The sequence below is a fragment of the Peromyscus maniculatus genome, chromosome 15 (genome assembly GCF_049852395.1).
Source record: "Peromyscus maniculatus bairdii isolate BWxNUB_F1_BW_parent chromosome 15, HU_Pman_BW_mat_3.1, whole genome shotgun sequence".
Classification (NCBI taxonomy): Eukaryota; Metazoa; Chordata; class Mammalia; order Rodentia; family Cricetidae; genus Peromyscus; species Peromyscus maniculatus.
This window is the reverse complement of record NC_134866.1, coordinates 8,843,263-8,868,592: the sequence shown is the minus strand read 5'-3', so window position 1 is coordinate 8,868,592 and position 25,330 is coordinate 8,843,263. Positions and strand designations below refer to the sequence as shown.

Sequence of the window (25,330 nt, the reverse complement as noted above, 5' to 3'; positions counted from 1 at the left end):
GAGAGAGAGAGAGAGAGAGAGAGAGAGAGAGAGAGAGAGAGAGAGAGAGATGAAGAGGGGAAAAAACATATGAACTCATCTTCCTAAACAGCAAAGCAACATCTCCCTGGGCACTGGCCCTTGGCAAGCATTGGAGGTTGGAGGCCAGGGCCCATTCTCCATAGTAACTAACAAAGACCTGAAAGTTCTGCTTCTCTGCTGGAGTAAGCCCATTTCTTGGTTCCACAGGATATGCGAGGTCTAGGAGGGTTGTGTATGAATTCCAACACTATGACCCTCACTTTAAGAAGAGGAGACTCCTACATTCATAATAAATCTTTCATTAAAAAATATGCCACAAATTTCTCAACTGTATTTCGGGAATGTGTTGCTCACACCCAAGTAACTGTAAAATGGGGTACTTGCATGAGGGGAGGCAGCCCATGCTGGGGTGAACAGTGACTTTGGGAAAGTTCCTGAGATTCCAGCAGACACCAGGGCTGCAGGAGTCAACCTGACTTACATGCTAAGGTGTGAAGAAAAGGGTGTCTGGAGGGTTTCGACATCCTTTAATGTGAGGAACCAAACACACGGGGAGAGCATGTGGTCAGGGTTACTGGAAAATTATGTGATAAATATCTAAGTGTCACACAGTAAATCCCGAGATCCTTCCAGAACACACTGATTCAGCAGCAAAGTTGTATGGTCAGCCATATCCCCTAGTCTCACGGGTGATCCTCAGCTACCTGTGGCTCAGGCTGGACCTGCTAAGAAGTGAGCTATTCAGCGTAACAGCAACTTCAAAAGCCTCTCCAGATGTGGTTCCCAACCTTCCCAAAGCTGCTGTGACCCTTTAATACAGTTCCTCATGTTGTGGTGACCCCCAACCCACCCATAAAAACTTCAGTTGCTACTTCATAACTGTAATTTTGCTACTCTTATGAATCATACTATAAATAGCTGATATGTGACCCCTGTGAAAGGGTCCTTTGACCCCAAAGGAGTCTTAACCCACAGGCTGAGAAATGCTGCTTTAGAGGCTCCTGGGAAGCTGGCCCTAAGCAGAGGTGCTCACCCGCCATCACCTGCTGTTAATGCAAACACCTCACTATTAGTCCACCAAAGCTCTTGGTCCTGCCTGCCCCGAGGTTTTCATTAGGGCAAATGATCAACCTGTGGCCTGGCCGGGACACTGCTCCTGCCTCAGAACCTTTGTACTTTCCACCTCCCTGCCTAAAGGCTCTTCCTTGTGCTCAAAGGACGCCAGCTGGGAACCGAGCATCCTACGGACCACCTCAGTCAGCCATCGGTGTCTCAACACCCTTAGCCGGCTCTGGGCTTAGACAGGGACAGGCGGAAAGGCCTTCCAGAGAAAGTACTCTTAAGACAGAAACCTGCAGGTGGTGAGGAAGTGAGTCATGTGACCATGCGAAGGCACCAGAAGCACTAGAGACCAGAAGGGTCACTGGCAAGCTGGCACTCCTCGTTTGCTCCCAATCCCCGGAATTTCTCAGCCAGCTAGGGGTGGCTGGCTACTCGTCACCTGGCCTGAGTGGACCTTTCTAGCCTCGGCTCCCCCAGCCCCTCCTCGCCACTCCAGGCCATGACCAAACCATACTGCACCTGCCACTACCCCTTGAGTCCACCAGCCTGACCAGAAGTCTCCTGCCACCTGACTCCCTAAGTCTCTTGCTTTCTCCTTAATAGCTAAGGATCAGAACGTAGTCTGTTGCTTTCTCCCCTCGGGGCTCGCGAAGTATAGGCCTAGTCCTCCGATCCAGAGATCAAAAGCCCAGGACCCTTTTTCTTCGGGTCCCCAGGGTCATCTGATGGGTACAAAGCAGAACAAAGGTCCGTCAGTCTCTATCTTCATAATCAAAGGAAGGGGAAACCAGAGCAAGAGAAACCTTTACCGGGCACAAGGCTGGACCACGTTCTCTTCAGAACGATGGGAGCAACCGAGGGAGTAATGGAGAGAAAGATGGCAAATGAGGGCCATGTGTGCCGGGCTTCTCCCGGCTCCAGGGCAGGACACCACTTCAGGCTCACACACGTCGCAGAAGGGACTGTCCCTGCAGGGGTGCTCCACAAGAGGAAAACAGGACCTGCCCGGAGGCTCCCACCGGGCCCTTCCCGGCCTCTGTGCGGGGGGAGGGGCTCTACAGCGGTCCAGCTCAAGCCTCGGTGGATGGTTTAACTTCTCAGCTTTCCTTGCTGCCTTCCAACTTGGATTGTTTGTGCGTCCGTCCTCCACCGCCACCACCACCACCCCACCCCCCGGAAATTTAATAAAGCCCAGGAGGCCAGCGGCCACTCACAGGTGAAGGCTTCCAGTGAAGACCCTCCCAAACACGGAGCGAAAGCCTTTGTCAGTGGCGATCCTCTCCAGCCACGGCGGCTATGCTTGCTCAGGAAGAAGAGGTGTCTACTGAGAACACCTGACCCGGAAAGCTCGCTTAGTTAAGCTGAATGTGGAGCAGAGAAATAGCCCCCTGAGCCTTTCCTCCTCCGGCACGCCAGCTGGAGCAGCCACGACAGGGTACCAGGGTGGTGCTGCTGCCTTCATCACATAGGTCTCCCTGACACATCACCAGCACAAACCATTTCTCCAAGTTCAATGCTGCCGGGCTATAGAAAGCAGAAAGCCACACACTGGCCTAAGTCTGACCCAGACTGCAGTCGGGGGGCAAACTACGGCACACATACAAGATAAGCCAAAGGCACGGGGGTCACCACGTCCCTATAGTAAAGCGCTTTTTCCCCCCTCACCCCGTCAGCTGTGACTCTCCAGCAGAAGCCCTAATTTGTGCAGGGCTGAGTCTGCAGAAACCATGGGGCCTCCGGGAGCATGGAAATCAGGTGAGGCTGTTTGTCCACCCAGCGGAGACTAATGGGGACACGGGCACAGAGGTCAGTTTCCGGGTTCGTGTTCAGGGGGAACAGCTCTCCAACTTTTTTCTTTTCTGTTCTGAAACTTCCTTGCTCTCTCTGAGCCTCGGCACGATTAACGGAGACTGCCTCGCTATCTCGCTGTGTGCCGGCCCCCAGTGTGTGCTGCTGCTACTGTGCGGCGCGACACCCGGCCTGCCTGAAGGGTGGCTGTGAGGGCTCCTAGGCTTCGACCCACAGCGGTGACCGCCGAGGAGGCTGGCTGGTCCGCAGCGCGGGCCACTAGGGGAAGCATGGCAAAACGGAGCGGTTTGGGTAAGGAAAGGAACTGTAGCTTCCAAATCCTAATTCGGACACCAACGTGTTAGGCAAGGGCAGCGGAAGGAGCCAGGGGACAAATGGACTGGAGAGTGACGGTAGGAAAAGGTGGCCCCCCTGCAGGGGAGTAGAGACCGTCACCTACCTGGGGCCTGGGGAAATGAAGCCGTCAGTGAGGCAGTGAAGAGAAAGGACACCCCTCCGCCCCAAGACGTCAACACTTTTCCAGCGCAAGCCTCCAGGGACAACCAGGGATCCCCGGGGCGGTAAAGGAACCGGGATGCATTAGGAAGCCGAGCTGGGCCACCTTCCCGCCGGCTCCGCACCTGAGCGGAGCAAATGGTGTCCCTTTACCATACGCCACACAGAAGGAATGAAATGGGTGCTCTGGGCGGCAGCAGACCCAGACTTGGGGTGGTACGGGAGTCGGGACGAGGGAGGAGAGCGGAGGGGACCCACACCCGAGCTTACCCGGCCGTTGCGGTCAGTCTCCTGTACCTCCTCGGAACTCGGACCGCGCAGCACTAGCGCCCGCAGCAGCCCCACGTCGTTGGTGCAGGCGGCGCGCAGGAGGGTCGCCGCTTCCGGGACGCCCTCCGGGACGCACTCCGCGCTCGCCGCGCCGCACTCCTCCTCGCCTCCGGGAGGGTAGAAGGAATCGTCTGAAGCTATGCTGCGGGTGTCCGGCAGACTCGAGAAGTCTTCGTACTCCTCGTAGTCCCCCGGGTCGTCCCCTGTCTGCGCGCCCCGGGGTGGCGTCGGCGACTGCGGGGACAAGCAGCGCGTCCCGCCGCCCTCCGGCCCGGGCCCAGCCAGCAGCACCATGCTGGAGGCCTAGGCGCGGGCCGGGGGCCGAGGTGACGATTAGGGGACCCGGGACGCGGGGCGCGCCCCGAGGTCACCGATTCTTGCCCCTGGCGTTCCGCAGAAGAGCCAGGGGCACCGTGCGCTCCAGCCCGGCGGAAAGCGGCGCCAGGCGGCTGCGCTCCCGAAGCAAAGTCGCTGGCGACTGGAGAAAAGCCCCTGGGGTGGGAGGAGCCGCGGGGGCTTTCCCTGCGCTGCCGGGAGGGGTGGAAGCGGGGCGGCGGGCGGGGCGCCTTGCGAGCAGGAGTCCCGAGCGCAGCGGGGGTCTTCTCCTGACCGCGCCACTGCCACCGAGCCGCTTTGTCCCGGAGCAGGGAAAGGCACCCGCGGGAGAACCCGAAGCTGTAACTCGAGAGGCTGAGAGCCAACGTGAGGGACGGCGGGCGCCCCGCCCCTCCCTGGGCCGCTCCCTGGGGACCCTGGTGTTAATGGGGTCCCGGGACGCCAAGGGCCGAGCGCGTTTCCAGCGTCGGAAAGTACCGGCCCCTGGAGACCCGCCCCCTTTCCACTCCCCACGGTCCACTGTAACCAGCCCCGGAGCGAGAGGAGGGGCAGTTTCTCCTGAAGCCGCAGGACCGGTCACCTCCCGGGCAGCCTGAGCTCAAAGGCCACTTGCCCTCCGGAGACGGCCTGGGCAGGCTCTCGGAGCACCGAAAAGGGCGTCCACTCTGGGGCGGGAGGTGGAGCCGTCCACTTTGGAGGAAACTCCACCTTGGAGAGAACCTGCCCTAGCGACGATCCTGATCCAGATAGGGACTGGAGACTGATTTGGGAAGACTCACCCAAAGAGGGGGCGGAGTCTGCAGTCTCCAAGTCGGACAGAACCTGAGCAGGCTGTGCCTGGCTGGTTGGCGGAAAAGAGATCTTGGAGAGATGGATGGAAAGGTGATCAGGAACCTCAGGGGAGGACGCCTACCTGAGGAGGACGTCTACGGCACCAGGCCAGAGCTGTGGGGGGCTCCACTCTCCCCACCCCTGGCCATTGTCACTTAGGGGGGATCTAATGGATCGTGACAGATGAGAAAGAGAAGGGATTGATCCCAGGGCTGCAACCAAACGCTTCGGAAACTTCGACCACTGGCCTATAAGACCGCCAAGCACCAGTAGCACCGGACCGCTCTTGCGCATCTGTTTGTCGGGAAGCGTGTGTTAAAGATTTGTCACCTGGAGCCCCTCCCTTCGGAGAGAAGAAGGTGGTGTGGCCCTGTTCCAGGGGAAACCCTGTACATCCCGCCTGTGTCTTAAGAGGCAGGCGAGGAGAGACCCCCTCACTTCTCTCTCACCCCACTGCCTCCTTCTCTTCCTTTCCACCGATCCTGGCAGCGTGCCCACCAGGTGCACCAGCCGGGGGGGGGGGGGCGGCGAAAGATGAACAAAACTGAGACATGGGGCACAAGACAGCCCCTGGACGCAGGCGGGCAAGTCGAAGGGCACGGTGGAAAAGCACATGCAGTATGCTCCTGGCTGGCACTGTAGACTGAGACGTTTGCCCCTTGAGGTCCTAGACTAGAGCGGTGCCTGGCACCACCCGCACCCACCGGGGCCAGTCACACTGTCGTGGTCAGAGGAGCTGGTGTCCTCGGGACTTTCTTTCGGAAAACCACCCCCCACACACACACACACCCAATCACGGCTCCACTTCTCCGTGTCTGTAACTTGTCCTCAGCTGTGTACATTCCCACTGGGAATTTCCCCTTTCCAGGCCGACTTTTGTTACAGGGACTCAGGGGGTTTACAAGGGTAGTTGACCCCGCCCCCCAACCCCTTGTGGACCACAGGAGGCTTGGTGGTCCTGGCTTGTTGGCCTTACTCTCCTCCCAGCTTGGCAGAGGGGTTTTAAATTCAGAATCCACCACCACCACCACCCCAAGCCCATGGGACCACTTCGGGGGAACAGGGCTGTTTCTGAGGATGGGGGAGAAGATAAACGCACTGCAACCTTGTGTGTGTGTTTGGGGGGTGGGGGGTGCCCTCAAGCCAGCTGCAGCTTATCACCACTGAAGGGGAAGGGGACTGTTGGTTTTTCACTTCCTCTTTTCTTTCTCAGAAATTTAGGTCCAACTAGAGCTAGAATCATTTGCCACATAAAGATAAACAAGAATGGGACTGGGGGATAGCGCAGCCGTAAGGTGCCTGCCTAGCATGCCCGAGGCTATAGGTTTGGTCCCCAGCACTTGAAGGGTGGGAGGAATAAATAAGACAACTCCAAAGAATGAGTCCTGATTTTTTTTAATTGCTTTCCCCCTGTTATTAAAAGCATATCCTTATTGTATGAATTCAGCCTGGAATTCACTGTGCCTCCCACTGGAGTCGATAAGAAATCCCAGTACTAGGCCAGTGAAGAGAGACCAGTTTAAGGTCATATTCAGCTACACCGCAAATTTGAGGCCAGGCTGGACTACTTGAGACTCAGTCTCAAAGATCAATTATGTGTATGTGTGTGATATACGCACCCCTTTATCACAAGGACGACAGTCTTCATCTTTGAGAAGATGGAGAAAAAGAAACAAAATCAAAGTGAGGCATATATATGTGTGTGTGTGTGTGTGTGTGTGTGTAGAGAGAGAGAGATTTTATTTTTAATTTTTGCAAAGTCAACATTTCTATATTATGTGAACAAAATCTATGTGAGAAGGAGGGAACAGCTTACCAAAACTCGAGATAGACATAAGCTCATTTTTAAATCAATAATATTGAGGGGAATTGTGTTCATTCAATGAATTGTTTTGAGTTTCAAAGGTGTCACATCATAGCATATATAGTGTATATATATGTATATACACACACACACATATATATATATTCACTTTGTCCATGTAGTTTAATAATTTGTCTTTATAACATTGAAGTATTTTCAGCACGACCTTAGTAAGACTTCTCTATCAGGCTTTTCAAACTTAGAATGCAGGGCTGGTGAGACGGCTCAGTCAGGGCTCTTGCCTCTGAGCTTAACAACCTGGGTTTAATTCCTACAACACGTGGTGTAAGGAGAAAAGCAACTCCAGAAAACTGTCCTCTGACCCCTACACAAGCCTGCACGCAAACACACACACACACACACAAACAAAAAAGTAAATGCAAAAATGTAGGGTAAGGCTGGGCATGGCGATGCACCTCCACATACGAGGCTAAGAGATTGTTGCAAGTCAGTCTCGAAAAGAAAAAGAAAAAGAGCTGGGTGGTGGTGGCACTCCCCTTTAATCCCAGCACTCAGGAGGCAGAGGCAGGTGGATCTCTGTGAGTTCGAGGCCAGCCTGGTCTACATAGTGAGATCCAGGACAGGCACCAAAACCAAAAAAGAAAAAAAGGGGGCAGAGAGATGGCTCAGTGTCTCAGCAGTTAAGAGCATGTCCTTGTCTAGCAGAGGACCCAAGTTTGGTTCCCAGCACTAGTACTGAATAGCTCACAACTATTTGTAACTCCACTTCCAAGGGATCTGACACGATCTTCTTGCCTCCATGGACGCTGCCCTCATGAGCACAAACTCACACGTTCACACACACTTCAAAATACAAAAAAAAAAAAAAAAATCCTTAGGACTGAAAATGGTTCAGTGGCTAAGAGCACTTACTGCTCTTGCAGAGGACCTGGGGTTTGGTCCCTAGTGGTCACGTGGTGGCTTATAGTCATCCTGTAATTTCAGTTCCTGGGAAGCTAGCGTCCTATTCCGACCTCACAGGCATCAGGCACGCACATGCTGCACACACATGCATGCAGATAAAACATTCATACATGTAAAATAAAAATAAATCCTTTTTTCAAATTTAAAATGTCTTTAAAATGGCAATGTGTTTTATCCCTGAAGATGCTGAGCATGCTACATACCCCCTGTACTGCCCTTCACCCCTTTCTTTGAAGGGGGATGGGGGGAGGAAACTAACAGTGGAGCAGACTTGGTTGGTCATCGTGGCACACTCCAGTATTCCCAGCAGTTGGGAAGCTGAGACGAAAGGCTTGCTGGGAGTTCAAGGCCAGCTTGGGCTACAGAATAAGACTGTCTCAGAAAAAATTAAAATGGAAAAATAATAATGACCACTTACCAGCCTCTAAAGTTTTGTTCCTAATCTGGATTTAGCCTTACCTTCAAGGGTTCACTTTGCTGTTGTGAGGATTAAAATGTCCATCCTCCTTGACGGTGGCAGTCACTCTGTAGAAGCCTTCTGATGTAGTGGATAGCTGGTCTGCCTATGACCTTGAAGCACCACCCCTAGAGATGCAGCAGGTACCTAGCTATGACCTTGAAGTACATGCTCCCGGGGTGTGGTCTCTTGGAGACCCTTAAGACCTGAGATGTATGTAGTCCCTTTGTGGGACTTGGATGGGGGACTGATTCAGGCGGCCAGAACAGCGTTCCAGAACCTGTGTCAACTCTGTTCTGTACTGTGCATTTTTTCCCTTAATAAATTCTTTGCCCTTTAAACAGACTCCATGAATTTCTCCTTATATTCTCCAAGTCGGTTGGTTCATTTGACGAAAAGCATCCCACTAGAGTCAATAAGAAATCTTTTTTATGTTGTCCTACAGAAGGCAGCTTGGCTGGGGCCAAGAGCCCATCACGCCACCAGACAGCCTGGCTCCCAGGTAGCACCAGCCACTGCTAAGCTGCTGCGCAATAGTGGAGTCTCTGCACATCTGTTACTGTGAAATGGCATCGTTTGTTTGGCTAAATCTCCTACTCATTCCAGGGGGCGGGGCCAGGTCTCAGGTATCTGAGGCTGACTTTGAACTCATGACCTTCCTGCCTTCAGCAGTAGGTGGAGTCTCTGCACATCTGTTACTGTGAGTCTGCATCTTTTGTTTGGCTAAATCTCCTACTCATTCCAGGGGGCAGGGCCAGGTCTCAGGTATCTGAGGCTGACCTTGAACTCATGACCTCCCTGCCTTCATTTCTGAAGGGCTGGTTGTACAGGCATGCATCACCACACCAACAAGGAGCCTACTGCTGACATTCAAGGTGTTGCTAGCGTTCTCCAGAGTGTACACGATTCTCCAGGGGTTTCTTTTGAAGAACATCCCACCTGAAGTGGCTCGGGCTCCTTAAACCCCGATCTGTTTGTTTGGATTTCACTGTTGGTTTTCTTTTTTCTTTTTAATTAGTTCTTTAAATTTTTGACCATGTTCACCAACTCCTCCCAAATCAATGCCCCCTTCCCTACCCACTCAACCGTGTCTTTGTTTTCCTCATCCACCAAATCCAATCTGTGCTGCATTTTTTATTCATGGATATGTGACCTTTCTATGCAGCTTGGATGGATTACAGTATTAAAGAAAATGGACTCTCTGGCCAGGCGATGGTCCCAGCACTCAGAAGGCAGAGGCAGGGGGATCTCTGAGTTTGAGGCCAGCCTAGTCTACAGAGTGAGTTCCAGGACAGCCAGGGCTACACAGAGAAACCCTGTCTAGAAAAAAACAAACAACAAGAAAACTGACCCTCCACCTCCCAGCAGTTATCAATTACCAGTAGTCCCTCAGCGAGGGGTAGGACTTTATGTCCACCTCTCCTCTCCCAGCGGGATTTGGTTATGTGCAAAATTGCATGGGGCTTGTGCATGCTGTCCTAACTGCTGAGTTCAGATGTGCAGCTGCCCTGCTCTATCCAAAGGACACTGTTCCCTTGAATTCATTCTCTGCCTCTGGCTCTTCCTGTCTCTGCTTCCTATTCCAAAATGATCCCTGAAGCTTAGGAGGAGGGGGTGCAGTAAAGGTTCCTCTTAGGGCTGAGCCCTCTGAAGGCTTTCATTCTCCACACCTTGGCTGTTTGTGGGCCTCCATGCTGATCACCATCTACTGCAAATAGAAGCTTCCCTGATGAGGGTTGAGAGATGCTCTATAGGTAAAACAATGTCGTTTTAACATTATGTCAACTAGCAGAATAACAGTAGTGGACTTGCCCCCCACGACTTAAATCCAACCAGAAAGTGGCTATCTGTTTTGTGAGATCGAGTTTTGCTGTGTAGCCTAGGCTTGTCTTGAATTCTTAGCAATCCCCCTGCCTCCGCCTCAGGAACACTGGAGTTACAGATGTGTACCATCAAGCCTAGCTTTACCTCTAGTATTTTGCTCATTGCTACATTTGAAATGGTGAGTCAAAGACTAGGGTACTGGAAGGCTCGGGGGTGGTGACGTCATAAGTGCTTCACACTGTTCTGAAATGATGTAACCAGACTCCAGTAAGGACTCTGTAGGAAGCCTGACAGAGTGAGCCCTCAGCAGATCGCGTGAGATGATGCACATCCAACACGCTCCTTTGTTGTTCAGTTGGACAGGGCTGCTTTTCCATTTCTAGCAATGATTTTTAAAAGCCAAATGGGGGAAGAAAACAATTGTTGGAAAAACATTCCTTGTGCGGCATGTTAGCGGGAGTTGGTTCAGAGCCAAATGCAGGCGGACGGCTTGTGGACCAAGAGAAAGCTGAGCCTGCCTACTCATTCCGTCAACCCTGCCACCTCCAGGTGAGCGGAAATTAAACAAAAAGGACCAACCTTGGAGTTCTCAACACGTGTAATCTCAGAATCTGGGAGGCTGACACAGGAGGATTGCCATGAGTTCAAGCTCAGCTTGGCTACAATAATGAGTATCAGGATGAAAACAGGAGGAGAGAGGAGCCGGACAGCTGGCTCAGGAGTTAAGAGCGTTTGCTGCCTTTGCAGAGGACCCACATTTGGCTCCCAGCACCCGGGACCCACGTTATAAACTCACAACCAACTGTAATTCCAGCTCCAGGCAACTTGATACCCGCTTCTAGCCTCTGTAGGCACCCACATGCATGTGGGCACACACGCGTGCCTGTGCACACACAAACACAACTCATTTCTAAATTAATAATTTTTTTGTTTGTTTTTTGAGACAAGGTTTCTCTGTGTAGCTATGGGTCCTTTCCTGGAACTCAGTCTGTAGCCCAAGCTGGCCTTGAACTCACAGAAATATGCCTGCCTCTGCCTCCCGAGTGCGGGGATTAAAGGCGTGCGCCGCCGCCGCCACCGCCGCCGCCGCCGCTGCTGCCACCACCACGCTGCAAAATTAATAATTAATTTTTAATGACATGAAAAGGAGCCATTGGCTTGCCTTTGGAGGCTGGTAGCCAGGCGTGCAGCGAGGCCTAGCCCTGCTCTTAGAGGAATGAACTGAGCAGTGGTCTAATTTAAAAGCAAGGAAAAGGGGTCAGTCTATGAAGCTGGACATCAAAAAAGAAAAGGGGGACTTGGCTGAGAAGGCGACCTTGGAGCTAGGTTTCAGGAAGGTGGTCATCCACTCTCTCACACTCACCTCCCCTCAGCTCTCAGAAGATGGGGCTGGAGGTTCTCCTTACCCTCCCAGATGCCACCACGAGCACCCCAGGCTCTGGCTGCCTGCAAAGAAGCAACAAGGCAGGAGGATCAGGGCGCCTCAGTCACCCGTGCACCAAACCGGAGAATTCCACCTCCTCTCAAGACAGAAGGTTCGCCTCTGTCTGAATCAAGGAGGATTTCAAAACCACTTTAGGTTGACTCGAGCAAAGTGGGAGCCTGTTATGACCAGCAGGAGACTCTCCCTGACCGCCTCCAAGAATGGGGTTGGGCATGGGGTAGGGGGCGGGGCTCGGGGTGTCGGCCCTTTCCTCATCCTTTCCCAACCTCGCGCTTCGGTCCAGCTCTGTAATAGTTCTTTTTACACGTTTTCTCAATGGTTTTGTGCAGAACTGTCTTCTCTTTTCACCGAATACAGTGGCCGGGTCTCACTCGTTTCCCTTAATTCCGTCACCCAAGGGCTTAGGGCATCACCCAGTGTTGAGGTTAACACCCCAGTAGGGTGAGAGAGCCGGTCCAAATCACTCGCTGGTCTTTTTCCCCTAACAGCATAAATTCACACATCCATGTGTTTGCTCAGTTCAGTAGATGAAGCGCAGGTAGGGAAAGGCTTCCAGTCTTCCTCATCAAACTGGCTTCTTTGATGTGTTAATTTTTAAAGATGTAATATTGTATGTGTTGTTGTTGTGTAACAGTTTCCTCTGAGATTGAAACATTCCATCCTGCAGTGAAGCTCCTTAAGCGGGAAGGTTAAACCGATCCCAGTAGCTTCCCCATCCCTTAATTCGCCATCTTGGTGGATACTCACAAGTCCCAGCTGGACAAAATAAAAGACGATGCCTCCTAAATTCTACCACTTCCTCCCCTGTACCTCATCTGGGGACCTCACAGATTTGTACCCCGTGCAGCACAGAGCAGCTGATTAGGAACACAGCCTTTCTTTGTCCATTTACATTTCAAAGTCTTTGGATCCTCAGGAATATTTTTAGAACCTGTCACCATAACTAGCAAGAGAGAGTGCCCTGGGGTTACCCCAGATTGTGGGACCACTTCTAAAATCCAGCGGCTCCCTATAAAGTCAGATTCATATCTTGCCACTGTTGGAGACAAACCTAAGGGCTTTGGGCATCACCCAGTGCTGAGGCTAACACCCCAGGAGGGTGAGACCCGCTCCAAATCACCCCGGGTCTTTTTCCCTTAACAGCATAAATTCAGTAACTAAAGTCAGGCTTCATCAGAATTTGACCACTGTGGACTGAAATTTGTCTTCTTCTTTCTTGAGTAAGTTTCAAATCAAAATGTGTCCATGGAGACAAAACTCAAGATGGGAAATGCTTGGCTGGATGTACACTCTCCTTTCCTGGCCTTTCCAGGACCTCTCCATAACCTAATGTATCTTGTCTGGAAGATATGAAATAAAATTTAAATTCTCTGCCATATTCTCTGTCTGGGGTTTCCCTAATGAAACACCACACACCCACACACGGGTGCCTTAAACTATAGGAACCCACTGTCTTGTAGTTCTTTGTGAGTCTCAGAGTTCAAAATCAGGGCATTCCCAGTTTATACCTTCTGAGAACTTTGAGAGGGACTGGACCCTCTCTCTCCACAGCAGTGTGCTGACCACCTTTGGTGCCCCATGACTGTGTGGAAATATCGCCCCAATCTCTCCCTTCTTCTGCATGTGGGCTCCTCCTGTGTGCCTGTGTCCAATCTCCCCTTCCAGCCAGGCAGGATGGGTCCACTCTAGTGGTGACTGCAAGGCTTATCTCCCAGTGAGGCCACACTCTGAGGAGGAAGTTGGGATAGAACACGACTATGGGAAGTCTACAATTGAACCCACAGCATCTGCTTTTGGAAGGTTTCCCGTTCCATTGGTGTTCAATGGACAAACCAGAAGATCCCTTTTGTATTCTCGGCTGTGTTAAAAAAGAATTTAAAATAGGACCCAGAAGGAAGTTCAAGGGCAATTTTATTAGAGTTCGAGAGAAAAACAATAGTACAGGTGAACTAAAACTCCTGGCAGGCTCCAGGAGGAGGGACATGGAGAGAGTCATGCTTTTCAGAGAAACCGCTAGAAGACCCCAGGATGTCAGGGACGGCATGCGTACTGCCAAACCCGAGCAAAGGATTGCACTAGGAAAACAGAAATGAGACTGGAAGGAAGGAAAAGCACTCCCAAGATGGACATGGGCTAGTGAGCTGAGGAATGAGCCCACAAGGCATGTGGCCACTCAGGAAACAGCACTCCATAGGGCCCCATAATCCTCACCTTCCCATGTGTTAGCTCCGTTCATTAGATGAAGCGCAGGTAGGGAAAGGCTTTCAGTCTTCCTCAGCAAACTGGCTTCTTTGATACGTTAATTTTTAAAGATGTAATACTTTACGTGTGGCTGTTGTTGCTGTGTAACAGTTCCCTCTGAGATTGAAACATTCCATCCTGCAGGGAAGTTCCTTAAGCGGGGAAGGTAAACAAATCCCAATAGCTTCAGGAAGTTCCTGAAACTGACCAAACTCACTAGGCCCTCACCCTGCCCGAGTAAGCAATAGAAAAAGAGCTTCAAAGAAGACTCAGGGACCAGACCAGCTGCATCCTGGGAGAAGCAGAAACCAGCTGAGCTGATAGGAAGAGGCTTAGACCAAGTGAGGCAGCTGGAAAGGACACTGTCCAACCTGTTGAGCTACCTGTAGACTATGCAGTGTGTTCCAGGTTTCCAGCTTCTGTGAGCCGTCTCCCATGCCGGGGTGGGCCTTGGTGATGCCGCTGTCTTTGAGACATTTCTGTTCCTGTAATTAACCCTTTATCCATTTCTGTTCCTTTATCCATATCCTGTAAGGAACCCCAATAAAACTTATTGATTCTCCAAGTTGGACTTTGGGGGGGGGGATTTCTCATGGGTCCCCATCTGTGAGTTCACATGTGCATTGCATCTCCCCAGGAAAATGTTTTGTCACACAGCAGGTATATGTATTGTGTGTGTGTGTATGCACACATGTGCATAGGTGCCCCGAGAGCGTCAGAGTCCCTGGAGTTGGAGTTACAATCTTTTGTGAGCTGCTTGATATGGGTGCTGGGAACCAAACTTGGGTCCTCTGCAGAGCAGCAAGCTCTTATTGCGGACCCATCTTCTCTCCAGCCCCTGGAGTGTCAATATTGATATTTCCATTCAGTCCCCATCTACGGCCCCGCGTTGGTGAGACCTTTAAGTAAAAAGATGGTCTATCATTAATTGCTGAGTTCTTGAGTCAGAATCACGTGTGACATCTTACACTCATGAATGACGAGGGAGGACTGCAGAAGAGAGGCAGGCCTGCGAAGTTCACTGAAAAGTACAAAAGCAGTTCCCTGCAGCCAGGAGGGGGACTTGAAAACGAGCAGCTGGTTGCTGTTGCCTTTTCTTTGAGGGTGGTTGACTTCTGACTTTTGGCTTTAAGTACATTCTTTTATGTGTTTCATAGAAGCCTGGATCCAGTCATATGTAAATTGTGAGTTGATATGAATTTGATCTTCTTTGGCTAATGTGAATGTAGATGGAGAATACCGATTGTCTGTTGGCTCTGGTGGGAGTGCGCAGGCTCAGGGAAGCCCAGTGAAAATTTCCAACAGGGAGGAAGAACCAGGCAATGAAGAAGAGAGCAAAGGCTGAGATCAGCTGGCATGGTGATGTGTGGTGAAGTATGATATCCCCCAATATACTGTGTTCCCCAATAAAATGTACCTGAGGATCAGAGGAAAAAGCCAGCCACTATAGTAAACATAGAAGTCAGGCATTGGTAGCACACACCTTTAATCCTATCACTTGGGAGACAGGGATCTGTCTGGATCTCTATGAGTTCAAGGCCACACTGGGAAAAGAGCCAACCATGGTGACACACGCCTTTAATCTCAGCACTAACGATAAGAAGTCTGGAGGTCTGTACAGACGGACAGGAAGTGACAGAGCTGGACAGGAAGAGGAAGTGATGTACCTGGGCTGAGAGAGCAAATGGGAGATCAGAACAGAAAAGCATATAGGTGTGGGTATACAGGAAGTAGCTCTCTTTTGAAACTGAGGTATCGGTAAGGTGAGGTTAGCTTGTGGCTTTTCCTATTCCTCTGGACTCTCAGGTTTTCATCCATATATCTGGCTCTGGGTTTTTATTTAATAAGGCTGTTCAGCAAATTTGCCTGAAGTGACGAATCCACACAATTGGTATTTCTGTTCTGAGCCCATCGACTAGGCAGAGTTTACGGTAAAACCTGGTCTAGGAAATGACTTCTGGTTCCACCAGGAGGTAGATGTGTTATCCTTGGGCCTGTAACCTTGCCTTTATACAAAGCTTGCTCCTAACTCCAGTTGAAATACACAGTGTGCTGAGTAATGCCACATGCCCAGGGAAGGATTGTGCAGGGAAAGAAAGCAGGAGGTCCATGGTGAGGCTTTAGATGAGAAAGTCAGGGGAGGTGCCATGGAGGAGATGAGTTTAGAATCAAGACCCTAAAGAAGATGGGAGCAAGCCATGCTGGCCCAGGAGTTCCAACCCATCCCCACCCCTGTCTTCAAGTCCATCCTTGGAGGTGGGCAGAGTTATTCCTAATCCCTCTCTCTGGCCCCAAGCCTGTTGGCCTCTTCCCCAAACAACCTCAGCTCCTGTACCACAGGTTCCCACAGCCTGTCCTTGCTGCCGGTTCCCAAGGTGGCCTTCTCACAAGGTCCCACTCGCCTCCCACCTAATTCCCTTTCCCCTGAATCCTCCTCTTGGTATGTAGAGAGGGTGGAGGCTGGCCTCCTGTGTGAACACCTGGAGTCCCCTCAGGCCTGCCACAGTCCCCTGAAGCCTTGCCCTTTGTCCCTTCTTGAATTCCAATCCCTCAGGATTCTGGCTGGCTTCACTCACCCCTCCTCGGGGTCCTTTTGCCTCAGCCACTCACTCAGACTGCCCAGAGACAGCCTCCACTTCCGCCTTCTCCCTACCTCAACCAGAGTAGCATACGGACAAGCCCAAATGAGTGTCCACCTCCCTGATCTTGTTTATCTGTGAGGACAGAATGGCTGTAGACCTGAAGTCCTTCTTCAGGTAGGCTGGCTGAAACTGCTTGGGTCTTTGGTGGCTTGCCAGAGTGATACCAGACAAACTCTTAACTTCATGATGATCCCATCTGCATAATAAACAATTCAACCCCGTGGTCCAAGACAACAGCCAAGGCTGTGGCTGAGAAAAAAGAAATTAAAAAGAAAAGAAGCAGAGCCTTCATTCCAGGAAATCTCCGTACACCCAGAAAGACAAGACTAGCCTTCGCTTTTATTAACCTATCCCCTCCCTAGACTAGCCTCAACTCATGGCAATCCTCCTGTCTTGGCCTACCCAAGTGTTGGGATTGCCAGAGGGAGCTGCTGTGTCTGGTTCCCCTCATTTTCTTTTTAGCCTGTATCTGTAACCACCATTGTTTCCTATGCCTGCTCCTCCTCTTCCTCCCTCCTCCCTTATGGCTCAGTTGGTGCTCCACTCTGTTATTGGTTCTGAGAAGGGGAAAAACAGGTCCGGTTTGAAGGCAAAGACCAATGCAGCCAGCCCCATGCAGAGCACGTGAGCAGGTATGCCTCACAAGCTGCACCCCGTCCCTCATTTGCTTATTTAAAAATATGTTTGAAAATTGTGAAAGTACTCCCTGCTTCTCGGGGGACCCTAGCAAGTGCCCCGGTCTGTAGAGAACAAAAACAGTCTTCCCCTCGCCCTTTGCACCTGGGGCTGCTTCACGCCCTGCTGCCCGCCTCTGTCCCCTCCACGGCTCCCCAGGAAGCCCGAAGCTGCTTTTTGGTTCAACTCTGTGAGTTCTGTGCACATCTCCAGCTTGGAGCCTTGTGTGACACTGACCGAGCCCCCCTTGTCTCTCTGAACAGTGAGAAAAATGCAGACTCAGGTCATCTGGACTCAGGCCGATGGCCATGCTTCAGTCACCCAGTTCTGTTGGGGCTCTGAATATTCCTGTTGTCCTGAGGTCGCCTGACAGAGAGGGGAACCGGTCCATTCCCTCCCACAGGACTGCAGAGGAGCATGGCTGCCGATCTTGGCTTAGATAGCGACTTCCCAGATTCCTGAGTGTCGACAGCCCCGACTGTGTGTGTGGCCCCGACTCAGAAATGTCCAATGAATGAGTAATGAAGGGACAGCTGAGCAATTCCACCTTCTCAAGCAACCTGCCCTCCTACCCAGCAGGCCAGCAGAACCCCCCCCCCAAAAAAAAAAAGAGAATTCTTGGGACTCAGGAACCAGTGTCCTAGCTTGAGACAGGAGACAGACTGAGAACTCACAACTCTGGGTTGGAACTTTGTTTTTGCACAGTGGCTTCTCATTTTATGCCCGTAAGATCTCTTGAACAACTTACCAGAACATTCCTGCGTTTTATTTTGAGGACCAAAAATATCCCATCAATAAAGATAAATATGCCCACGATCTATATTCTCCCATCTCTTAATCTGTAAGCACTCCGGCTTTGGAGCACAGCAGATGCACCGTCCCCTCTCCCCGGCACATTTCTTTCCTTGCTGATTTCCTCGCTCTCCCTCCCTCAGTGACTCATTCCCACATTCCCTGCAGGCAGCTGGCTCCCTGGCCCTCCCAGCCTGCAGGGATGCCTGGGGGACTGGCTCCCCTTGAGACTTGGCTCTGCATTACAGGGAGACCTTTTATACTCCTTTCCCTCCTGAGCAGCCACCTCGCGACTCTTATTAATTAAGCGCTGATTTATCGTCTATGTCTTTCTTCCAGTGTCCACTGCAGGCAGGGGAGGATGGAAGAGTGGCCCCGGCATGCCTTGCTTACAGTTGCTCAGGGTGGAAGCTGTCTGAGCTTGCAGCCTCCTCCCGAGGTAAGTAGCTAGAATTCTGAGAACCACTGCACCTTCGTATCCCTAAGACAGGGAGCGTTGGCAGGTCTTCCTCAAGAGGGAGAATGCTCTTGAAAAGAACAGGGCCCCAGTAAAGCCCTGTAGAGAACTAGTGTTACTGAGATCGATCTCAAGACCAGCCAGGCAGGGTGGGGCTTTATTACTCCAGGAGGAGGCGAGGCAGATGGACAGCAGCTGGCTGGCTGGTTGAGTTGGCCACCATCGGAGTCAGAACATACGCAAGTCAATCCCGTGCCTCCTCTACCTTCACCGAGGCCTAATATGTGTGCCCCAGGGATGCTGGTGCTGAGGATGGCTAAGAGGACGACTATTGTCACAGATGGCCAGCAGGCTGTCCCTCCCCTACCCCCCACCAGTCTCCAAAGAGCTTAGTGAAGTTCTCCCAACCATCTGAAAGAAATAGGTCTTTCAGGCACATGCATGAAAACATACCTATGCAGACATGCATCCACACACACTCTTTGTCAAGACTGGATGTTTTACATCCGCCGCTCATCCATCTCTCTGGTGCCAGTGAATTATCTGCCTGCCCCAGAGCAGCCAGCACTTGAAGATGAAGACGGTGGTATTCTACAGCACCAGTATGTTCCTGGGGATGTGGAAAAGACGGGCTTCAGTTTGATCTAGCCACAGAGGTCTGTGGGGACAGATGGCTGAGCATTTATAATTGATAACTCTCTGTGTGGTTATTTGGGGAGTGGCTCCACCTACAGATCCCCCCTCCCGGGGCTCATAGTGACCACCCACCCCTTTCTACACCTTATCACCATGAGCACATCAAGGTTCAGAACCGTGTTCTCATCCATGGGCCTTGGAGTTTCTACTGCAGCACATACCCAGCCCAAGATTTGTGTGCATCCCATAAAACACAAGAAATGGAATAGTCATGGAAGTTCCATCATGTGGTGGTGAGGAATGTGGTTGGGGAGAGAGAACAAATGTTTTCTTAACCATTGACTACATGAGGTAGTTGTGGCCTGTTCATATAGTGGAGCACTATGCAGCAGTGAAATGGATGAGCCCTGCTGCACACGACGTGAATGGATGCCACCATCCTAAGTTTATCCCCAAAAAAGCCAAGCACAGAAAGTCACGCAATGCATGATTTCATTCGCATAGCACTTAGGGACTCAATCAGAACGAATACTCGGTATAATAGTTCTGATTACTAATTAGTTCTGATTACTAAAACCTAGTATTAGTAATCCAATAGTGTCTACCTCAGAGGAGGTAGAAGTGACTGGGACAGGGATGTTTAGGGAACCCTGAGAATGTGTGATTTGTTGAGCAGCGGTCATGCAGCTGAGCTCAGGATGACAACTGTCAATCTATGCACTGGTGGCTTTTCTGAAGTATGTGACACTTCCAGTCAGCTTTTAAAGGTTTAGTCTTTCATGCCTGTCTCTACTTTCAGAGCTGTCAAAGGAGGCTGAGAAGGACAGTGCATGTAAAGGGTGAAACCCATAATTCACTAAGCACTGGATGAGTCGCTGCTACTAATTAGTACTCAGTAAACATCTGGGCAGTTAAGCTGTACTTAGCCAAGCTCCTTCCCACTCTGAACTCTTTCAGTCTCCATGGCCAGAGGCCTGCCCTTCCAAGAGCCACCGTGGCCCCCCATCATACTGTTCCCCCTGCATCCCCAGCCTCTGGGGAGCATGGTGCCTCCATCCCACCGAGCAGTTCAGAAGGACCCCCTCCAGGTCCCTGACCCCCGCAGAGAGGGTTCCCTGAACTGTCATGGGACCACCTAGTCATTCCTCTAGGAATGAGCCGTAACTGTCTGAGCCGTAACTGTGACCCATGGCTTTTCTACCCTCACCTTTCTCAAACCAGACACCAGGTTAGGAATCCCCACTCCGTGTGTCCCTCAGACTCCCTGCAGTGCACTGAGCACAGAGAACAGCACTGGGCATGAAGATGCCCCTGAGGGCTTCTCCATCTGCGCGGAGCCCTCAGGACACAGCATCCAGAGGCGGGAGGAAACTGGAGAGGCAAAGTGAAGCTGTTCCATGAGGAAACAGACCTGTGAAGCCTGGGTACAGGGGAGAGGAGGGAAGGGGAGGGGAGGGTTGGGGAGGGAAGGGAAGGGGAGGGAGAGGGGAGGGGAGGGGAAGGGGAGGGGAGGGGAAGGGGAGGGGAGAGGAAGGGGGGAGGGGGAGGGGAGGGGAGGGAAGGGAAGGGGAGGGGAGGGGAGGGGGAGGGGAGGGGAAGGGGAGGGGGAGGGGAGGGGAGGGGAGGGAAGGGAAGGGGGAAGGGGGAGGGGAGGGGAGGGAAGGGAAGGGGAGGGGAGGGGAGGGGAGGGGAGGGGAAGGGGGAGGGGAGGGGAGGGGAAGGGGGAGGGGAGGGGAAGGGAAGGGGGAGGGGAGGGGAGGGGGAGGGGAGGGGAAGGGGGGAGGGGGAGGGGAGGGGAGGGAAGGGAAGGGGGAGGGGAGGGGAGGGGAGGGGAGGGAGGGGAAGGGGAGGGGAGGGGGAGGGGAGGGAGGGGGAGGGGAAGGGGGAGGGGAGGGGAGGGGGAGGGGAGGGAGGGGGAGGGGAAGGGGGAGGGGAGGGGAGGGGAGAGGAGAGGAGAGGAGAGGAGAGGAGAGGAGAGGAGAGGAGAGGAGAGGAGAGGAGAGGAGAGGAGAGGAAAGGAAAGGAAAGGAAAGGAAAGGAAAGGAAAGGAAAGGAAAGGAAAGGAAAGGAAAGGAAAGGAAAGGAAAAGAGAGAATAAACAAACAAATGAAGTAGCAAAGTCACCTGTCCTCCCTGCCTGAGGTGACAGTGCCCTGGCTCCATCCCCTTCTGTAACATCCCTTTTTATACTGAGGTTGAGGCGGATTGGGCTAGGACAGGCACTAAACCTGCCGTTACTGGTGTCTTCACAAGAAGAGGACCATTTGGACGACGTCACACAGATGCTTACATGTTGGAGAAGGTCCTGGCCCTGCTTAGCATTATGTCAACTTGACACACGCTAGAGCCATTTGGGAAGTGGGACTCTCACCTGAGAAAATACCCCCATAAGATCTGTCTGTAGGCGAGTCTGCAAGATGTTCTCTTGGTTAATGATGGATGTGGGTGGGCCCGGCTCACTGTGGGCAGTGCCATCTCTGGGCAGGTGGTCCTGGGTAGTATCGAAAAGCAGACTGAGCAAGCCTTGAGAAGCAAGCCAGTGAGCTGGTAAATGGTACTCCTCCATGACCTGTGCATCAGCTCCCGCCTCCACGTTCCTGCCTTGCATTCCTGCCCTGACCTCCCTGCATGGGACTACAAGCTTTCAAAGAAACCCTTTCCTCCCCAAGTTGCTTTTGGCCAGGGTATTTATCACAGCAACAGACACCCTCACCAACACAGCCCTGCAAACACAGCCCAGGGCTAGCGTGATGCTTTCCAGCAAGAGTGTGCTGGGAGTCAGAGAAGCGAGGAGGTCCTCCCTTCAGCCTTCGGAACACACGTGGTCTCTGAAGCTGGGAGATGGGTAGTATCTGGGATCTAACATCGTTTCTGGCACTGTGGTATGGTAACCCGGGAAACTGACAATTACCCATTATTCACTGAGATCTGAAATAGCTCAGAAGTGAGGCTGAGGGCCTGGAGTCAGGTAACCGGGCGTTTCTGCTGTGGTAAGGAAGCACACAACTTACCCCCAAAGCAGAGTTTTACCGAGGCACAGTAGGCTTCCCTGTCCCCAGCATTCAAACGGCCGGTTTTTCTCTCAGGAGTGTGTACATGTCCTGAGCCTGCTGACTTCCGAACTTAACTCATTTGTATGTGGGAGGTTGGTGAGCCATCGCTTGTAACTGTTTGATGGAGACACAATTCCACATTCCAAATAAATGTCTCACAATTATACGTTAATAAGCACCTTCATTCATAACCTGAGAGACGTTCACCTTTTGGTTTCACTTCCTTCTTGGAAAAGCAGCATTACTGAGATTCACAGACTAACTCTTGTTTCCACGAGACTCATTGCCAGGCTGTTGCGTCCCAAATGCGCCTTCTTCCTTACGTCCTGTGTGTGTGGAGGGGGCATGCTAGAGTATGGACAACAAGCAAGAGAAATTCGATGAAGCATAGTCAGTATCCCTAGCTAACTAACATACACACACGCCCCTCCATTTACGGTGGGGTCACCATGCTCCTCTGTACCCACCACGGTAAGGTAAATACAGTGAAAATGCCCTTTAACCCAGCAGCACCCAGCTCAGCAGCACCGCTCACTTGTTCGCTTGCTCACTTCTGAGTCTTGGTTCACTGCTGCAGTTCCCAGCCCCGTGAGGGAGGGCCATTTCATGCTCAGCCCATGGAGAGATGGCAATTCCAAGCCATTTCCAGGGAAGAATGCACATCCGTTCCCTACAGCTGCTGTGCTGAAAACTCCCAATTGAACTAGCGTCAGGTTGTCACGATTCCACACATGTAGGTAGGACCCAGCATCTGACCATCTTCATGGTCTTCTCAGAGAGGACACGAGAACAGGGGTGATGGTGGGGTTTGAGAGTGTCTCACAAAGGCTTGGTCCCACTGCAGAGGTGTAGGGATGAGACAGAGTCCAGGGGAGCTGTGGAAGCATCTCCCTTCGAGGGAGTGAAGTTGTTCTCACGGACCCCAGTTAGTTCTTATCCTATTTTGTTATAAAGAATCGACATGCTGCTCAGCAGCTGGATGGCTTCCGGTCTGTGGTGTGGTCTCTTCCCCTCAAGTGATCCCCTATCATCTTGATACCATCCACTATTAGTTCCTAACAGAGCCACACTGATGCCCATGTATATGCTGTGAACCAAATCAAAACGTGTGTGTGCTTGCATGTGTGTGTGTGTGTGTGCGCGTGCATGTGTGTGTGCTTGTGTGTGTGCATGCGTGCATGCATGCGTGTGTGTGTTTCTGGGGAGCCAACCCAGGCACCACACCCCTACACTCTACCACCAAGCTGTACCATCTACCCAAACCTCCTTCTTTTAACTTATTGTCTTTTGTTTTGTTCTTGCTTTTAGAGGTGTTAGGTATCTCAAGCTGACTACAAACTTCTCTGTAACAGAGAATAAATAGCCTTGAACTCGAGCTTTGGAACCTCCCACTTCTTCCTCCTGAGTCACGGGAATACAAGTGTGACCACCATCCCCTGCTGTCCTCTTGCTTGCCAGACAAGCACTCCGCCAACAGCTCCATCTCCAGCCCCAAACTTCTTTTATTGGTAAATGCTCAGCATCAGGTATTTTGTTATAGCACTGGGGAAAAAATTAACATGAGGAGGGCGTTGAAGACAGCATCAACAATTTTTGACACTGTTTCTTGTCATATATGGATTCATGCAAAAGGATGGATTATCTTAGTGTATGTTGTGCAATTATGCCAGAAATTCTTGATTTAAGTAATACTTGAGTCAAAATATTTTAAGAAGAATTTTTGTGTGTTTATAGTTTGTATTTCCTGAAGACACACATTCTCGGCAGCATGTGAGGTCGGACAGAACTGGAACATGAGATCTGTCACCTGCAAAGTGTAGAAGGTTCTACTTGATTCAGCTGTTTCCCGGCACCAAGTTTCCAACAACGAAAGCCGCCATTTGTCTTGGCAGAGGAACTCTGAAAGTCTGCATTCTGACAACTGTCAAAGTCCTTTGGAGAGGGATCAGACGGAAAGCTGAAACAGGTGTTTAGCCAGTCCAGATTTTCAATCAAATAATTATTCGATCAGTTATCTCACCACAGGAAGCTTTGGGTCTTGCAAAAGATTAAATCACCTCCTCTTCCTTTTCTCTTATGTAGGATGAAAAAAAACAATAAAGGAAACTAAGCATTGAATTTGTTTTGGTACCAAAGCCCAGAAGTTTTTTTTGGAAAAGAGGGACTTGGGATACGGCTTAGTGGAGAAGGGCCTGCTGGGCATGGCAAGGGCATAGGTCTGAACCCCAGCACCACCACTACCATCACACACACACACACACACACACACACACACACACACACACACACACACACAATGACAGAGATAGAGAAACAGAGAGACAGAGACAGAGACAACGACAGAGATAGAGACAGAGAGAGGCTGTGAACGGTCATCAAGAAGGGAAAAGAGACTAGAGAGCAGTTGACAGGATAATCCTAGCCTTTATTTGGGGGAAACCTTGCTGAGGGGGGTCCCTAAAATTCAGAGCCCACTGTGTGCTCACCATCTGGGGTGCTTATAGGCAGAAGCAGAAAGGGGGTTGAAGTTTCCCTTTCACCCCAGGTTTTGCCATTGCTAGGGGTAACCAACAAACAGTCAGTTAGACATTAGATGGTCCACAAGCATCTTTCCCAGTTGGCCATTGCTGGGGCCCATGGAGCAGGAGGGCAAGAGACTAGACGCATGAGTCATTTCAGTTCCGGGGCCCAAATTACTGTAGTTATGGGAACTGTTACAGTTAACCACACGGAGGAGCTCCACAAAGTGCTGTGGCCCCAGATAATGGATTGTGGGGGAAAGTGTGGTTTTCTTGGGTCTTGGAGATTATCACAAAAGCTCATGTTTTTGAAGTGACGTGAACATTATTCAAATAAACTTGACCAAGTAGGAAGTTTCAGAAAGAGAAGAGGGGAGGGAAGGGGGAACAGGACAGGGACGGGAGGGAGGAAGAAAGGACACCACACACACACACACACACACACACACACACACACACACACACTAATGGAGTCTTGGTTGACTGTGCATCAGAAGTGCTGGGCTTTGCAGAGACAGTGAGGAAAACCAAAAGGAAGTGCTCACCTCTGGTCCACACTGCATCCGACTTGGTGCTCTCATTCAAAACCTGGGCTGTGTTAATCAATTGTATGAGCAGCTGTCAGCCCCCCCCCCCATGACTGGCCTTGCTGAGCAGGGATCTGAAAGCCAGAGGAGAATGCTGGTCCACAGACAGTTGTTAAAGGGCCAAGGACATCGTTACCTGCTGCGTGAGGCAGGCGCCCTATTCAGGGAATCCTGGAGAAAAGGCAGACAGCTGGCAACTCCTGAACATGATTTTTCAATACACCGTATTATATCAGACAACTACACCCCTATTAACATATTCAGATCCCACACTGAGCCATGAATATTGGGAATTGTTACTAAAATTATCTTTTATGTACGTTTTCAGCTT

At 51.4% G+C, this 25,330-nt stretch overlaps 2 protein-coding genes across 7 annotated transcripts in view; one reads left to right on the top strand and one right to left on the bottom strand.

Annotated features, from left to right (window-relative positions):
- Ankrd33b (ankyrin repeat domain 33B) overlaps nt 1-4,931 on the bottom strand; it is an 88,760-nt gene extending 83,829 nt beyond the window's left edge. The window contains exon 1 of one of the 4 annotated variants that reach the window (XR_006063874.2): nt 3,658-4,931. Coding sequence is in view for 1 of the 4 variants with exons in the window: in XM_006979979.4 (XP_006980041.1) it covers nt 3,658-4,011 (354 nt within the window). In the remaining 3 variants the exon portion in view is untranslated. Of the gene's footprint in view, nt 1-2,297; nt 2,740-3,657 lie in introns of those variants that run through there. The other 3 variants (XM_006979979.4, XM_076551686.1, XM_076551685.1) reach the window with 3 other exon arrangements.
- Nucleotides 4,932-8,709: 3,778 nt separating this feature from the next.
- LOC121822697 (uncharacterized) lies at nt 8,710-24,011 on the top strand. Of its 3 annotated transcripts, XR_006063875.2 has the most exons (4): nt 10,125-10,502; nt 18,087-18,186; nt 23,202-23,401; nt 23,628-24,011. XR_006063875.2 is itself a non-coding variant. In XM_076551690.1 (3 exons), the coding sequence occupies exons 1-3, from the start codon at nt 10,401-10,403 to the stop codon at nt 20,226-20,228; spliced, it is 369 nt and encodes a 122-aa protein (XP_076407805.1). In that variant the 5' UTR covers nt 8,710-10,400; the 3' UTR covers nt 20,229-20,269. The 3 variants fall into 3 exon arrangements, 1 of the variants encoding a protein (XP_076407805.1); XR_013044672.1 differs by lacking the exons at nt 23,202-23,401; nt 23,628-24,011 and adding an exon at nt 18,740-19,977 and having other exon boundaries at nt 8,710-10,502; XM_076551690.1 differs by lacking the exons at nt 23,202-23,401; nt 23,628-24,011 and adding an exon at nt 20,062-20,269 and having other exon boundaries at nt 8,710-10,502.
- The last annotated feature ends 1,319 nt before the right edge of the window (nt 24,012-25,330 follow it).

Excerpts from the sequence above, each read along its gene's own strand:
- LOC121822697 (XM_076551690.1), top strand. The coding sequence starts at position 10,401 with ATGTTAGCGGGAGTTGGTTCAGAGCCAAATGCAGGCGGACGGCTTGTG. Across the intron at positions 10,503-18,086 it reads GTCAACCCTGCCACCTCCAG|TGTCCACTGCAGGCAGGGGA; the intron begins GTGAGCGGAAAT and ends TCTTTCTTCCAG. Across the intron at positions 18,187-20,061 it reads GCTTGCAGCCTCCTCCCGAG|ACACCAGGTTAGGAATCCCC; the intron begins GTAAGTAGCTAG and ends TTCTCAAACCAG.